Source organism: Oenanthe melanoleuca, chromosome 13 (genome assembly GCF_029582105.1).
Source record: "Oenanthe melanoleuca isolate GR-GAL-2019-014 chromosome 13, OMel1.0, whole genome shotgun sequence".
Lineage (NCBI taxonomy): Eukaryota > Metazoa > Chordata > Aves > Passeriformes > Muscicapidae > Oenanthe > Oenanthe melanoleuca.
In genome coordinates, this window is record NC_079347.1 from 2716145 (window position 1) to 2733390 (window position 17246).

The following is a 17246-nucleotide window of genomic DNA, read 5'->3' on the forward strand; positions in this document are numbered from 1 at the left end:
ACTGCCATCTGGAGTATTAATTAGGGGCCCTACCTGGTACATATAAAAAAGAAGGAAAAATATGTATGTCTGGTGCAGCAGTAGAACATTTCAGGCTCCTCAAGTGTAAATATTTTTATTTAAATAATAATGTAAGGTATTTTGCTGGGGGTTTTTTGTGGGTTGTTTGTTTGTTTTTTGTTTTGTTTTTTTTTTCTCACAGGGAGCCTAAAAATTTCTACTGCTGATTTTTTAATTTTACAGATAGAAAACAAAGATAGAAACAGGGTTAGAGTTAAAGCTAGAGCAAATATGAAACAGAGAGAGCAAAACAGAGTTAGGTTTAGGAGAAAATATTAAAACAGAGTTAGAGAAACAGAGAAAGACTTTCAGAGGAACAGTGGTAGAGGGAAATAAGGAAATAGCCATAGAGTTAGAGAACCAGAGAGACAGACAGACAGAGTTAGAAACAGTGAGAAACAGAAACATAAAGACAGAGTTAGAGAGGCAATAAAAAATAAAGTTAGAAACAGAAGAGCACAGTCAGAAATAGACTAAAAGGTAAAGTGAGAAGCAAAGCAAGAAATACAGTGGGAAAAAAATGACTAAATCACAGCAAAGAAAGACAGGAGCCAAGGGGAAGAAGTGGGGTATCCTGACTAGGGGTGACTTAACTTTATTGAATGAATGTTTTTATTCACAGCAAAAGACAGCAAGGTATACAAAGGGAAGTACAGGTACCAATTCAATTACAGGTACACTCCATGGACACGCTGCTAAAGGTGAATTTACATACAGAGCAAGGCATGGAAATGCAGCAGCAAGTGCAAACACAGAACAATACAGGGGAACAAAAACCAAATATATAATTGGCATATATATTTGCACTGGGCAGCAGGTGCACCCAGGTACAGGCAAAGGGACAGTGACAGGGACAAAGAAACACAGTCATGGTGCAGGACAGAGGGAAAAGGAGAGGAAGAAAGGAGAAATAAAGATGCAGGCAGCAAGTGAGAGAGAGAGGCAAAAAATAGGACAGAACAGGGAGAGGGATTGAGTAAGAGATATTACATAAATATTGAGTATTCATTTCAAAAAAGAAAAAGAAGAACAAGAGAGAGTGAAGCAGTGAAAGGGATCCCCTAGAGGCCCTTAGCAAAGGCTGGGGTTAATATAATATGGGGTTAATATAATTGGGCCCGCCTCTCATTCCCACAAAAAAGGAGGAGCAAATCCCACAAGGCATAAAAGGTCTCAGAGGAGCTGCAGCTCTTTGGCTCCTCTGACTTAAATTCAAGGTGAGAAAGGTGAGTATTTCTTCAATATAGAAGAAAACACTTCAGGGACATGACAATGCTTTCTTTTCTGCTACAACTACTTTCAGCAAAAGGGCAGAAATCTGGTCAGAAGTAAAACTTTATGTTTCAGCAGAACAGCTATATAAGCTGGATAATTTATTAAGTTGCATAATTATTCCTTAGTGACTGCTAGTCTTAGTACTCCACATGTGACTAAGTTGGGTGGAGAAGAATAGCAATGAGATGAATGGTGTAAGTCTCACTGGGACCTCTATTTAGGGCTATCTACATTATAAATAAAACTGGGAAAAATAATAGATTCCGGGGGGCTGTTAGGGTTACATATGTGCCAGGTTCTCTCTCACCTGAATGGTACCAGGGTACAGGAAGAACTGCCCCGAAATGCAATTTTAAACCCTTAAAATGCTGAAAAGGAAAGAGCTTCCTTCAAGTGAACCCCTTGAAAAGAGGAAATGGGGCGGTTACCTCCACTTCCACTGATACAATGGCAAATAAATGGCTTCTCCTTTTTGATGTAATCCCCTAAAATTTTGGGAAAAGAGAGCTTTTCCTCACTTTAAATCTCCCCAATGATGGAAAAAGGGGGATTTTTTTCCCCTCAACTCAAACCCTTAAAAAGGAGGGACAACTGGGGTTCCCCCTCAATTTAAGCTGTAGGAGTTATCCTTAATTCAAATCCATAAAAGAGCTTTGTCAAGGTTCTCCTATTTGATCTGGAAAAGAATGGAAAATAGGGACTCCCTGACATCATGGAAAAAGCAGGGTTTTCTTCAATTGATACCATTTAAATCACAGGGGAAGGAGATGAAAGCCCTAACCTTTCCACTTCCATGGAAAAATGCCTTTCCATTTCCTTCCCTCCTGCCTCCAGCTACATCAATCTGACAGAAGGTATTAGTACTATTTCCAGAGAAGTTTGCCTCACTTGTCCTGTTGGTCTGTAACAGCTGCAACAAAATATGCCTTTCTTGAAGTATTTTAGGACTTACTGAGCAATTCTTTGTTTCGGCACTTCTGGGCTAGGGCCTGCAGCTCCTCCTGCAGCTGCAGGTCTTTGCTGACAAGGCTCCACTTGTGCAGCAGCAGCAGCAGGTCCCTGCTGGACAGGACGCTGTCATGGGCCATGAAACGCCTCATCTCCCTAAAACTCAACAACAGCAGCATGGGATTCCAGCACAGAGCTGAGGTTGCTGAAGAACTCTGTCAGCTTGGTCAGATCTAGCATAGTCCTGAGAAAAGAAAATACAAGCGCCATGGATTTTCCTGCATGATAATTAACATCCATCAGGAACAGTCAGTCTGCAACCCAAACATGCAGTGGAAATGGAATTTTAGAAGTTGCTGTTCCTAAAATACTTCAGTTGAACTCAATGTTACTAGTCTAACCTCAAAGATTAATGTAGGCTAGCTGGGGCAGAATATTCTGATTATTGTGCTCACAGAGCATACACAGCACAATTCATTGTGTGTTAGTATTAAGAAAACAACAAAAGCCCCAGAGAAATCACATTTTTAATTCCAATATGAAAAAAAGAAAGATGCCTCTAATTAACCACTACGGAAGAATGAGAAGAATGGCTTTTTTCTGTACATTTCTGAAGAATTACTGGATACCTAAAATGGTACTCTTACCTCAAAATCAAAACTGTAGAAAAGCTGGAAAAAATCTGGTACTTTCCTCAGGTCTAAATACTGGTGTGACAGAAGGAATTGGTTTACCTTTATGTCCATGTGCTCCTCTGTGAAGAGAAAAAGCTGGCACTGTGGAGGAGGACAATGTTCCCAATCCACAACCATGGACAGCAATAAGTGGAAGCTGCACTGCGCAGAGTTCCAAGCTGGGAGAACAGGCCAGGAACTGCAGAAGGCCTTTGCTCTGAGGCTCATTACATTGCTGGCCATCCCTCCCCTTCTATTCCCCAGAATGAAAAGCTCAGTCAAGAGTGCATGAGCACAGAGCAGCTGAGGAGATCAACATTCCCCAAGGCTCCGTTTTCCACCCCAGCAGAGACACAAGCAGGAAGTTCCTGTACCTGGCTTCAGCATCTGCTGTGCCACACAAGCAATGTAGAGGGTCAGGGAGAAGGTGACCCTGAGGTTTGGCTGCTTGATTCCATTCTGCACAGCATCCAAGAGATACAGCAACTCCAAGAGTCCAGGGAGAGAAGCCTGAGCCACAGCCCAAATGAACACAACAGGAGCATGAACACATCAGTCAGCTTCTGGGACATTTCATAGGCCATATAGGTCAAATATCAATTTCATCAGCATTTCTGTTCCTACAAGCAAAATCCCCAAGAATTTCTAAAACACATTTCCCACTTTCTCTGTCCACAGATTGTAACAGGAGGAAACACAAAGCAACAGAGGAGAAACAAGGGGAGAGAGCGATGATAAAATGCTTCTTTTAGCTGTCTCACCACACATGTAGGTGGATGAGCAAGGCAACATCTCTCCCCCACAGGTCCATGACATATAAGGTCTCACCTGCCAAACTGGCAATGAAGCTGAGCCTTACCTGGCTCTTCCCTCGAAAGCAAGGCCCTTCCAGATGGGAATGGAAAGAAGCCAGGACAAAATATGCAGCCGCTCTCATGTTGGGGTCATGGCTGCTCAGGGCATCCACTGTGAGACCCAGGGCAAGGAAATGGCCTCACGTGATCCCAGGGGAAGGAAAGGCTGGATGTAGGGGAAGTCTCATTGTGGAAAGGCTGTCCAGGCCTGGCACAGCTACCCCAGGGCGTGGTGGATGCCCATGCCCATCCCCAGAGGGATCGAAAGCCATGCGGACGTGGCACTCAGGGACAGGGGACAGCGGCGGCCTCTTCACTGGGTACTGTGATCTCAGAAGGCTCCTCCCACCTGAAGGCTGCCCAGGATGCCAGGAGCCAGCAGCCATTTCTCTTGGATTTCCTGCTCAAAGGCGTTTTAAGCCTGCTTTGCTTCACAGGTGCTTTTCTGCCAAGGGCATTCCCATCATTTCTGTTCCTAATTCAATGTTTGGAAAGCTGAGTTTGATGAGAACTGGTTCATATTTTGATCAGTGTTAACTTGGAGTTTCCCTTGGCACCAAAATTGGGGTAAATCCAATGTAGCCTTAAAAAGGGCCATAAGATCCCAGCTAGCCAATCCCCAATTCTCTCAGGATTGGTTTGTTGAACTTTTTCAGGGTTCATTTAGCAAACTTAAGGGTTTGGCAATGTCACAACCAAAACAAGATACCTGTAAAAAAGAAACTGAACAAAAGCCAGCTAAAAGCAGTGATGACTCAATTAAACAACTCAGCCAAAAGGAGGCAGGACTGATTCAATACTCACCAACCCATCTGGCCATGGTCAGAGAACTCTGCCCACTGAGGACACAGCAACCAGCAGGAACATTTCTCCCACTCTCCAGCACAGGCTTCCTCCCACCTTCAGGGAACTGCAGCCACTTACGGAAGACCAACCTAGTCCTGGGTGGAAACAGGAGAGGCACAAGAAATACCGGGAACTCGTTCCAACCTCAGCGCCGTCCAGACCCCGAAGAAAGCACTTCCCACTGCTCCTGGAATTGTCTTCCCTGTCCCTTCCAGCTCTGGAAGGATTCTGTGGGAGCTGCAATTACTGGTGCAGTTAAGAAGCTGCAGATCCCTAAAGCATTTGGGAGCATCAAGCTTCCCTCGAGCATTTCATTTCTTTATCCCAAATATTCTCCTCAATTTTCCACAATCTAGAAAGAAAAAAGGAAAATAAAGGAAGACCAATTAATTCTGACATAAGGAGTGTTGATTATCTCAACACACTTCCAGGTGAAAAAACATTTCTGCCCCTCTAATAAATCCACTTAATGCTATCAGAACTCAATATTAATTATTTAGATACTGTATGAAGAATCATAAGAACACAATGCTTGGAATTCTCGGCTCAGTTTGGTTACTTGGTTACTTCAAGGACTTTCCTATCCAGGGAATTTATTGGTCCCAGATTTAAACCCACATTTGATACAAATCGAACAGAAATTTGACTTGGCTGCCAGTATTAGAGCTGCTCCGAGTATGCCCGAACTAATTTTTAGCTCCTAATTTCTAACGGGAAAGAAAATCGAAGAATCATTTCTCTCCAATGCAGTTAAAGCACAATTAAACCTAGTCGACGAGTATCCACACTTCCCCACGTGAACAGTCGCTTACAGAAAGGGTCTGCAGAGCAAAAGCCTGGGTGGACAAGGGCACTGGCCTCTGCATCACTCCCCAAGTTAGACCGCATCCTACCTATCTCGCAGGCGTGTATGAAGAGCGACTCAGTCGCTATCAACGAAAACGAACAGGAAGCAGCAGCGAGGAAGCGCGGATGGCCGGCCCGTGCTCCAGCGCAGCCCCGCGGCCGGGCGGGCCCGCAGCCCGGGGGACGCGGCGGGAGGGGAGCGGCGGGGGAAGAGGGGGAGAAGGAGGAGGAGGAGGAGGAACAGTGCGCTGTAGCATCCTGGCGGCTGCGCAACGCAGCCCCGGAAGACCTGAGCAGGAAACTCCTTTTTTGGGCCACGGAAGGGCCATAAAAGGCGTGGAGGAAACTCCAAATATGGTCGGCGGGGTTCCGGACGCCACGGGGGCGGTGCTCGTGTCCAGCTGGGACCGCCCCCGGCGCTGGGGCCCGGCGGGCGGGGGTCGTCTCCTCCGAGCCCAGCCGGGCGGCCCTTACAGTCGGTAGTGGCCAGTTTTGAACTGGGCTTTAAATCACAAGCAGCCGAAGTTTAGTTCCGAGCAAATGGAACTTCTGCGCGTGAACGAAAAAGCGAGAAGTCTTCGGTTCCTTCACGGCAGCCGCACCTCCTACAGGGAGAGGGTTTTCCCGGCCAGTGACAATGCCTGCTGTTTCCTTGGGATCAACCTCCTTGAAATCGACTCCTTCTACTAATTGGACTAGAATCAAACTTTTTAAGAATCAGAAATCCTGGCTTCAGGCCAACAAAAAATGAAAAATCTTGCAGAAAATGTATGGGCAATGCTTTCTCACAAAGCATTTTTTTTCCCCTGAAATCTGATTTCGATTAATGGAACAAAGGCCATGAAAATAGTGGATGCAGAAGACCTTATGCATTTGTTTATGTTACGCTAGCAAGGGTGCACTCGCCTTCATTCCTGCATAGCCAAGCACTACTGCCTGACTTGGACCACTTTTCACGCAATGCACCAAAGATAATCTGTCTTCTTTTTGCCTCTGTAGGCATTGAAATCACCATCACTGCTCATTTCAAAGTGCTCTGGAGAACCTGGGGCATTCTCATGTTCGTCAGGCATTGCTTGGGAGCCTACTTGGTCAGTTTTTAGCACAATTAAAATTCCAGAAGGCTAGACCAGGAGTTAGCAGAGATGAGCTTGAAAAGACATCAACATCTACATCTTTTTGAGGAGGAAAAGCGGAGAGGAGAGTGTACTGATCTTCCCCTGTGGTATCCAGTGGCAGGATATGACATGCAGGAGTAGCTCAAAGCTCCATTAGCAGATGTTCAGACTTCACATTAGGAAACATTTCTTTACTGAGGGAGTAGTCAAATGGAACAGGGTTCCCAAAGAGGTGTTCAGTGCCTCAAACCTATCAGTATTGAAGAAACATTTGTACATTGTAATATATGTATCCTTAATAGCAGTTGGACTAGATGTTCACTGTAGGCCCTGAGTCCCTTTCAACTGAGCTATTTTATTCTATACATCTGAACAGAGCAGTGCTCACAAATCAGAATAATCTGACTCCAACTGTTACTTTGTTCTTTGGGAAACAGCTGCAGGCAAAAATTTTATCATTGCCTGTTTATAATGTTATTTGCCTTCTTTGAAGCAGAACATTTGGAGACCCTTCATTGTCTTGTCTCCCATAAGGGGAATTCTGTGACTTTTGACATGAGTTATATACTCAGGTAGTCAGAAGCCGCATATTTAACTTGCCAGTCAACCTGCCTGGAACAGAGGCCTGGAAAAGCCCAGCATGTGTATCTTTGGAGCAACTAAAAGAGTCAGGATTGCTATGATGCAGTCTTTCTAAGTAGTAATTTCAAGGAAAGTGTAAGCCTGCACAATTTGATGTTTTATTTATTTTTTTCTGAAGGGTATTGTACACCAAATATCCCAATGGCAGGAAAGCGCATTCAATGTGTTTAGAAGCCAAACAGTCACTTTCATTTTAACAAACACAATTACAAAGTAAAAATAAACCACAAAATAAAGAACTGCATGTTCATAACATACAAAAATTGCTGCCTACTCAGTAGGTAACTACAACATTCCAACTCCTGAATATATATATATAAATTTACATTTTTGTTACAAAAATAGACTTTGAAAGGTGTGGGGGGGGAGAGGATGGGAGGTGTATTTTTTCTTTTGGTTCGGGTTTTTTTTGTTTGTTTGTTTGTTTTGGTTTGGGGTGGTTTTTTTTTTTTTGTTTTTCTGGTTTGTTGTTGGGTTTTTTTTGGGTTTTTTTTTGTTTTGTTTTGTTTTTTGTTTTTTGTTTATTTTATTTTATTTTGTTTTGTGGAGGTTTTTTTGCTTAAATTCCATCCTCTGGCCCTTTCTCTTGTTCCTCTCCCCACCCATTCCCTGCTCTTCCTTACATTCTTTGAGTAACATCCCTTCCACTTTAAGGCAAGATGCAAAGCATCCACTCACACAAACGCATGACGTCAGCAAGGCTTCACTAAAAGGCACCAAGACTTATAACTTTTAAAACAAAACTTCTGCCACATGTGAGTGTCTCATCAGGTGATATTTACATAGCATCACTCCAACATGCTCAATACAGTAAGTGCTGTTCCCAAGGAAGTTTGAAACGCATTATAGCATTGTCACTGAAATAGAATTAACACTTAAAATTATGGGCCTGCAAACTCCAAATTATACAATATGAATATGCAGAGATTTTTTTTTTTCCACATCAATAGTACCTAAAGGAAAGCAAAACCATGGCACATGTACAATTTACATCAGCTAGATATTTAATAAAAAGTCCTTTCTTCCTAATAAAAGACTATTGTTTACGGGGGAAATTATATTGAACTTATATCCACAGTCCATGCAAATTAAGTCATTCAACAGAGGTGGAAAACTTAAGCAGCAGTTGATTCAGGCAGCTGAAGTTTAAACTAAATTGCCTTGCAACGTATGGTGTTGTGGGAGTAATTGGAGACTCCATGCCTGATAATACCAATGGAAAAGGTGAATTCTCCTGTTCCAGTAGGTTCTCTCAGCAGATCTCAATTGTCCTTGGAGAAAAGGCTGAGTTCATGTCTGAAAGTGCTGAGGTCACCTGTGAGCTGAAATTGTTGGCAACTCCTGCAGATGAGAAGGAGGTGGCCACTTGGGTCTGAAAAGTGGCAGTGCCAGAGGGGTAAGTGGTTGCTATAGAGGGCGATGGGAATGTGGTGTGTGCAGGGGAGGGATAGGAGGAGGGAGCAGGAGAAGAATACGCTGTGCGCACCGGGGAGGGATAAGTGGTGGTGATGGAGGAAGGGTAGGATGTAGTCACAGAGGATGAATAGGCAGGAGCTGGGGAAGCAGTTGAGGCTGGAGCTGTCTTTTCCACTTTCTTGTCCTTCTGCCTGAGGTGGATTTTAGTGTGCCTCTTCCTCTCATCACTTCTGGCAAACTTTCTGCCACAAATGTCACAAGCAAACGGCTTCTCTCCTGTGTGTGTGCGGATGTGCGTAGTCAAGTGGTCACTCCTGCTGAAGTTCCGCATGCAAATGCGGCACTGGAAAGGTTTCTGTCCCGTGTGGATGCGAATGTGCCGCGTTAGCTCATCAGATCGTGAAAACCTCCGGTCACAGGACTCCACTGGGCAGGCATAGGGACGCTCATGAGGAGGTGTCTTGCTCGGACGGTTTGGGTATTTCCTCATCCTGCTGGGCTTGATCAGCTGGGACTGATAATTAGTGTTGAGGGTCTTCAACTCTTGGGAGCCAGTCTGCGTAGCAAATGCCTTAATAGTGGACAGTGGTGTGAGGGAAGGCTGCTGTGCTCTGGTCTCAAGGGCTGGGAAGGGCTTCTGATCAGCTGGAACAAGACTGAGCTCACCCTGTTGCTGAGGGAACAAGTAATCCGGGATCATTGGCACCTGAAAGTTGGTTTTAGCAGTTGGATAAGCTGGAGGTGGATACTGGATGGGGGCTCCAGAGGGGTTGGGGAAGGACTGGGTCTGGGATTCAGGGAAAATGTCGGAGCTGGAATTGGGAAATGTTGGTGCAGCGGAATAAATTGGATTGTTCTCGCTGGCTTGGACAGAACAGCTCAGTGGGGAGCTCTGCGAGGAGGATGATGGTGATGACGAAGTAGGCGTAGAGGTGGGAGGTGCATTAGCCATGCCCACCAGCCCACTGACGAGGCTGAAGAGGGGCTCTGGCCATAGGGGGTTGCTGCTGTTGGGAGCTGGCTCTAAGGAGAAGCGCCCCGTGTAGGTTATCGGCGGAAGTCGCGTCGTTTGGTTGGGATAGCTGGTTTCTGGCAGGGTTTTCTCGTTGTTCAGGGAGATTTCGGGAAAAGTGTCTGCAAAGAGAGGAATAGCGATTAATTCCAGAAGCCACTGCAGCTGCTGCCGGTGCTTCGCGAGCCATCCCTCTCACGGCGCAAACCCAGATTCTGGTTAATGACTAACTGAGCGTAACATATTGCAGCGTCTCTGGCTGGTCTCCAGCCGCAGCTAGTCCGGAGCCGCTGACGCACACAGGAGAATCCCCCCGCGCGGCCGCCGGGACAGAGGCGACGCTGCAACGCGGAATTCCCGCAGCCGTCGCTGCCCCCGCTGCAGACCGGGACTCCCCGCCCGCCAGGGCGAGGTCAGCGCTCTTACCTGCCGCGAGGTGCTCGAAGTGCTGCTCTCCGGGCTCCCCGGCAGCGCCGAAGCCCGCACTCTCGGGTGCCCCGGGCGGGGCAAGGAACTGCGGGCCCCCGCCGCTGAGCAGCATCATCTCCTCCAGCTTGGGATAGTGAGTGTCCATGGCGGGGGGTGAGTGCGGGAAGGCGCCAAAGGGTTCGGAGATCTGCAGCGAGGGCAGGAGCTGCATCTCTGCCTTGGCCGCGGCCATGAGGGCGCCGGGCTCCGACTCTGACGGGTGATGGCGCTGCCGCCGCGGGCCCGGCGGACGGGCCGGCTGCGACGAGGCGGCCGTCGCCTGCTCTGCGCCCTGCGCCTCTGTCTCCCCGGCGCTGCCCGCTGAAAGCGCTCGGCTCACCCGCCCGCCCGCCCGGGGCTCCCCCCGGCTCTGCCCGCTGGAAGCGCTCGGCTCCCCGCCCGCCCCGACACCGCCTCTATATATCGGGTCTCACCGGCCGCAGCCCGCCCCAGCCCTGACGTACATGGCCATATATGGAAAGCAGGAAGCCCTTATATGGATGCTGGCCGGAGGACCCCTCCGGGCGTCAGAGCCTGGCACCGGGGAAAGCCGGGCCGGGGGGCCCCGCCCGCCCTGGGCTGAGGGCCCCATGCCCGGGGCAGGTCTGCCCCCCGCCATGGGCAGCGCTGTCGCAGCTCTGCCGGAGCACCGCTGGTCCCGGGAGACGGGGTCCCCGGCTCCCGCCGGCCCCGGCCAGCCCGCCGGAAGCCCCTGCCGTACTTTCCATATTAGGAAACAACCTTATAAGTCCCGATTCCGGCGGAGACTTCCCGCTCCTTATATGGCGATTCCGGCCCCGGGTTGGGGGGGCGCAGAGCCTGTCTGCAGCCGGGCGCGCGCCCGCCCCCAGGCAACAGGAGCGCGCGGAAGCCCCGGGCCGCGGAAGAGTGAGGCTGCTGCCGGGAGAGTGGCGCAGGAACCTCGGAGAGCTGCCGGCAGATCTTGGGGTCGCCGCCGTGTTTTCGGGGGCAGAGTTCGCCCCCACCCCGTTTGCTCAGCTCGCACTACTCGCCTCCCCTCCGTCTCCGCGGAGGAGCCAAGCGCCGGCGGCTCACGGTCAGCGGCGCCGCGCCCGCGGCAGCCTCCGTGTGGAGTTTTCTGGGTGCTGGCAGCGCGCCCAAGACAGAAGCTGTCCGCTCCCGGAAAAGGGGAATCTCCGGGATTCCAGCGGCCTGCCGGGATCGACCTGTGAGGTCTGCCCGTAGTGCTAGACGGGGACAGACTCCGGCTCCGTGCGCCTCCTTCACGTAGCGGAGAACGGGACACTGATAAACAGGGAGCCTCAGGTACCACGTGGCCGCAGCCACCACTGACTTCACAGCGATGAAAAGTGACAGAGCTAGAGATTGTGCTCTCGCGGCCTTAGGACTGTCCCCTGACACGGCTACAGCTCTTTCCTGCCCTCCCCGGAAAGCGCTGGCTGCGCCCTGCACCGGTTCCGCATGGAACCCTCAGCCGTCTGTACGACGCATCCCGCACGCCGAGGAGCCGCAGAAGAACCGAGCTCCCCGGGCCGCGGGAGCCTCCCGCGCTATAAATAGTCGCTCTCCGCGGCCGCCGCCCCGCCCCGCCCGGGCAGCCCCGCTGCCGGCGCGTGGGGCTCCCCTGGCGCTGCGCCAGGCGGCACCGGCGACGCAGTGCGCCCGCAGTGCGCGTGCGCGGCCATAGCGGCGAGGGCTTCCCCGCAGTGTCCGGGCCCGGGGGCGGGGCCGGCGCTGCCGCCTGCAGCCGGTTGCTCGGGCGGGCCCGGTGCTCCGGCCTGAAGCAGCCCCGTGCTCGGGCGGGCCTGGCCGCGGTGACCGAGCCTGAAGCTCAGCGGCGCTCGCTCGCTCCATCGTCAGGTGCAGCGCGAGACTTAACGGGGCGCCGGCTCGCCGCCGTCTGCGGTTCCATGTTCTGCCGCAGAGACGGAGCGTAACCGCAGGCGACTTGGCTCCTCTTGTGGTGTAGGCCCGTTCGCTCGGGGCACCGCCCGCAGCGCCACTCGAGGTCGGTTGCAGAGCTGGCTCTTCCCCGCCGAAATCCTGGCGCCGAGCCGAGCCGGGCCACGCCACACAGCGCTTTATGCCAGGCGGCCTTCTTTTGCCGTGGGAAGGCAGCAGTATCAACTACTAGGCACTACCGCCTTTGTGATTTATATTCAGTTGTGAGCAACGGCAGGGCTCTGCCCGCTTTTATAGAATATTTAGACTTTTGCCATGTGTACGGCTTTTAACTGAGTTGCTCTATTTAGGATCGTGCCTTGCCAGTAACACTGTGCAGTGCCTCCCACACTGATGCATTTCCACCTTAAAATCACTGATGGGCTGTAGCAAAACAATGCCTCCAGGAAAAACGTAGTAGCTTCTGCTTATCTGCAGCTATTACTCAATGGCAGCTGCTACATATCTGTTCTTACTCTTTATGGAGAGAAATCGTACTAGTTTTCAGTGCACCAGATCAAACATCTATTTTGCAAATGTGATTTGGAGCTTTTCCTTTTTTTAACTGAAGTGCATAGTTCAGACAAATTTGGTTTTTTTGTCAAAATTTGAAATCACAGATGAAGAAATATATTCCTGTTTTTCTTTTCAACTACCTTCATTTTTATCCATGTAATTCTAATTTATCAATTTGTGTAAGAGAAAACAAGAGACCTGCTTTAAGAGTTGCAGACAAAGCAGTATAATTAGCTTGAGCTGCACAAAACTTAGAGTAATAAAGACTGTTTTGCCACGTTGCACCATTCTAGTGAGGCTTGCTGGCTTCAGGGAACTACTGGAGAGGCTGTGGATGACTTACAAGCTTTGCACAGAGCTAGGAAATTGACTGTTGTTACAAGTTTTCCAAACCCCTGTTCTGTGTTCCATTTTCTGAGTGCAACATTAGGTAAGTAAGAATTACATTAAAGGTGTTATATTTTTACTCTTGAGATTCAATGTCTGTTTAGTTCATCTAGCCAGACATTTGGGTTTTTTTCTAGGTATAATTCCAACTTCCAAGGAATTTGCTGCTATAGACCAGTATTTGAAATGTCTTTCCAAAATGGCAGTATTTTAATAAATTTCTAACACTTCCCTTAATGCTCCTAGTGAAAGCACAGAAATGTAAACCACTGTATCGGTCACAATTTTACTTGAAAACTTAACAGCTCTGATTGTCTAGTGATTAAACATGTGCGATACACTGGGTCTCCTTGAAAGTCCATCATTATCAAATGTAGTTGTTGTCTCTCAATACATTTCAGTGAGAGGAATCCTGTTCCCAGGACACAGAGTGTCCTTGGAATGGTATGGGGTCAGGGAATGAGAAGAGAGAATAGCTCCAAATTAAAAATTGCCTGAGACAAATCCTTGGCTTTGTTTTGTTTGCTTTATTAGTAGAGGCTGGTACAATTTTATATTCAGCCTCAGCATAACTTTCAGTGTTTTTCACTTTTTTAAATTCAAACTAATCTGTTGTGCTGTGGTGCCAAAAGAATCACGGTGCCTTTATGAAATATGTTTCTACACAATTACAGTTTTATGTCTCAGATACTTTTTGTTAATTGCTGCTTTCATTATGAGCTTACTTCCAGGTCTTTCCAACTTGTACTTTAAATTATGCAAGTCACTTGCTTTTCTTGTACACAATTTTCTAGGTAAGGGGACAGTATTTTTTGTCTCTAACTGTTCCTTAAATGTCCGTCTGTCTTCAAATTTTTATTTGAAAATACAGAATACAGGGGGTGGGGGGGAATAGATTCTCCTTAGGAAGCAAGCTTTAGGGAAACTAAGCTTGTAATTGCTGTGAGTGTCAGTGCTGCTGCTGGCTTAGTATCCATGGAAACTTGATTTCCCATCTTGCTGCAGGAATTAATTGAAGAGCCCAACCCACTTGCTCAGGGAATCATTGTTATATTAATTCACATCCTGCTAAAAAAGGTTCACTTTATTATCTCAGATACTCTCTTCATCAGAACAAAAGGTTCAATTAGTTTTCACAAACTTTAAAAAAAAGGGCACCTAAATCTTTACTGCCTCAAAAGCAGGGCAGAGAAGAACATCTTGGACATCTGCATCTTTCAAACAGAACTTGCCCGAAACGTCAACAGGAGCAGGCACAGAGTCTGGAATCCTCTATGCAAGTCTCATGTCCAACATCATATAATGTTACCTCTATTTTTCACCTATGCCATTAGTTTTATTATCTTGGGGGGAAAATTCACTTTCTGTGCTTCAGGATCAGAACATAACTCTGTCTTCCACAGTACACTCTTAAGATATAACGTGCCAAGCTTCAAAGAGAATAAGCCAAAAGGGACTTTTGCTAGGGAATATTGTTTCCAGACTTCTCTTTGAAGGCTTTTCATTAATTGTAAACATAAGCATGTCAAGTTCCCTCAAGGTCTGCTTCTGGATCAAACATCTCTGATTATCTACCTTTGAACTTCCTTTCCTCTTATTTCCAGTTGAATTTCCTAGTTGCTGCCACCATTCCCTTTATTTTTTTCTGATCTCCAAATCATCTTTTCTGCTCTGTGATCTTTTCTGTTTGGATCTTTCTGATACTTTGTGTTTAGCACCTGGTCCTTTTGTAACCATGACAACTACATCATGATATCAGCAAAGGATCTCACTATTATCTGAGGAACCAGATCTAATTTAATGCCAGGGATGCTGCTTGAACTGATGTTTAGTGTCCTGTAGCCAGGGGACAAGTTTTGTTTGGAGTTTTCTGCATTTTATATGTGAGCCAGGAAAGGCCAATTTCTTAGGTTAACTGGTATCCTTCACAATTTTCCTCCATCTTTTGTTTCCATTATTGAGACACAGAACCTTCCACAAATGTGGATGACTGAAGGAATTTTACCACAGGAAAGATGGTGAGGACATTATCATAGACTGAGCATAAAATCTTTGGATTAGAGCAAAGTAGTTATACTGTGTTGCTCTGTTACATCACCAATGCTGACAGTTTATAAGCAACTGGTTTCAAACTGTTAATTCCAGGTGCTACAAAAACTGCATATACTTGTTACAGAATAGTTTTGGATTTGTGGACAGCTAAACACCACTGTTTTCTCTGAATGGTTAATGCAGGCAGGGGAGAAGTGAAAATATTTTGAACTGACTTGGTGGTAATTCAAGACATGTTAGATAGATAGGAGAATGAAGAAATACCACAGTGGAAGATTACTGAAGTACAAGGACTACAGTATTCTTAAAGGAAATAATTTCCCCTTCTAGCTAGACTTACAAATTACATGTTGTGTTGTATTGTTACTCACCACCAAGACTGAGAACTCTATCTGTGCTTAATCACAATAACAATTCTATGAAATGCTGTGTTATGCAGAGTACAAATACACAGCAATGCATCCAGAGTACTATATGCACGCTGGACCTGATTCACAGCTCAGACCACGTAATGCTGCTTCTAGATTTTTTTTGCATTTTCCAGGTGAGTAGAGAAGGGAGGGAAGAGCAGTAGTGGTTTTCTTGGATTTTTTTTTTTGGTTTTTTTTTTTGTTTTTTGTGTTTTGTTTTGTTTTATCATTTACTGTAGTATTTTCAGTTACTATGTATGCTACAAAACAAATCAAATTCGAATCTAATAAACCCATTAATTTTAGACATCACAACAACAAATCCCACAAACTAGCAACTACAGTGTTACAGACTCCTGTATTGCAGACAGACCTTCGGCCCTTGCAATGAAAACAGGTCAATTCACTTTTTCTTATTCTCAGACTAAGGAAGCCAAATTAATTATTTTTTACCAAATACAAGAATTTGAAAACACCTCCTCTTGTACTTCTTAAATTAGAGGAAATACAATGTGCCTATATTGAACAAACTCTGTTAAGCGTTCCCATTTGCACTTCCTTCTATTTTTAGATATTCAACTTCAGTGGTACATGAAGGGGTTTCTTTGCATTATGTTAAAAAAACCTTAAATCCTTTGACAAAAAAAAGTCACAGTCATATTAACTACCTAAACACCCACCCCACCTCTTCAGTAAGTTATTGTTTCTGAATATATATTTTTTACCTTTTATTTCGCAAATAAATATTTCGTTGATCTGTGACAAAAATTTCATACTAAATCACAAGTCTTGCTTCAAAGAAAATTTGAAGGCAAATTACTTCAGAGTACTGAAAGATAAACCAACGCTTAAGTATCTAGTAAGCTAAAATTCACAATCTTCTAATAGGAAAAGCCTCATAGTACTTAGAATAGAGATAGACTTACAGGGTTTTCTTCATTTTGACTGTAAAAGCTGAGGAAAGAAGTGTGATTGTTATAACACAAACACATCACTAGAGGCAAGCTTCCACTTCGTAACTAAAATAGCTCAAATCTGGACTGTATCATTATCTTGATTTTGGATTTGCTTAAACTGTTCTATTATTGAATGCTAATAAAAATTATTGGAAGCTGAGCAAGAACTTGAAAATCAGCATGACGGAAAATTCATTGCTGCTTCCTCATTAATATGCCAGAAGGACTGTCTGACATTTCTATGGAATGTCTGTGCTCTTGGGACTGATGATGCAGTGCAGAGCCATTTGGAATTTCTTACAAAAATTCAGCCCTTCCTCCCTTCTCAAACGGCTTCATTTTACCCATCTGTCAAGTATAAATAAAAATAATGGGTTTGTGTGCAATTACAAGAGGAACGATGGAAATTTCACTGCACAGTGTATTAGGTAACTCATTAGAAGCTGCATTTTCAAAAGCAGTGTGAAATATATCTCCCATGTTTTATTCTTTTTTCTTCTGTGGTTAGAAAAAGAAACTATGCTAAAATTTTAAGGTACATAGTAATACTCAAGCTAAAGGAGGATGCAATCAAGATTTCCATGAGGTCAATTTGATAAAAAGTGTTCCTTGCTTGTCTGAGTTTCATGAAAGATAAGGAAAAAACTGTTTAAGGCTAGCAACTCACAAATTCACTGGTAATTTCGAGACTTGCAAATAATTCTAATAAACAGGCAAACTCGAAGTCCAAACCCAGTGCAGCTCATTAACTGCTCCTGAAATCATTCTGCATACATCAACTGCTGTTGGAGCAAGTGGGGATATGAAATGTCACAGACATATACAGACCTACAAAATAACCAC

At 46.1% G+C, this 17246-nt stretch overlaps 1 protein-coding gene and 1 long non-coding RNA gene across 2 annotated transcripts; both read right to left on the reverse strand.

Moving 5' to 3' along the window:
- Positions 1-630: 630 nt before the first annotated feature.
- LOC130258543 (uncharacterized) lies at positions 631-5763 on the reverse strand. Its single transcript, XR_008841521.1, has 3 exons — positions 5551-5763; positions 4616-5009; positions 631-3443 (listed from the first exon to the last, which is right to left on the reverse strand). It is a non-coding gene; the product is annotated as an uncharacterized LOC130258543 (long non-coding RNA).
- A 1576-nt stretch (positions 5764-7339) lies between these two features.
- On the reverse strand, positions 7340-10555 carry EGR1 (early growth response 1). Its single transcript, XM_056502013.1, has 2 exons — positions 10118-10555; positions 7340-9813 (listed from the first exon to the last, which is right to left on the reverse strand). Exons 1-2 carry the CDS (start codon positions 10350-10352, stop codon positions 8516-8518), a joined length of 1533 nt encoding a protein of 510 aa, XP_056357988.1. The 5' UTR covers positions 10353-10555; the 3' UTR covers positions 7340-8515.
- Positions 10556-17246: the final 6691 nt, after the last annotated feature.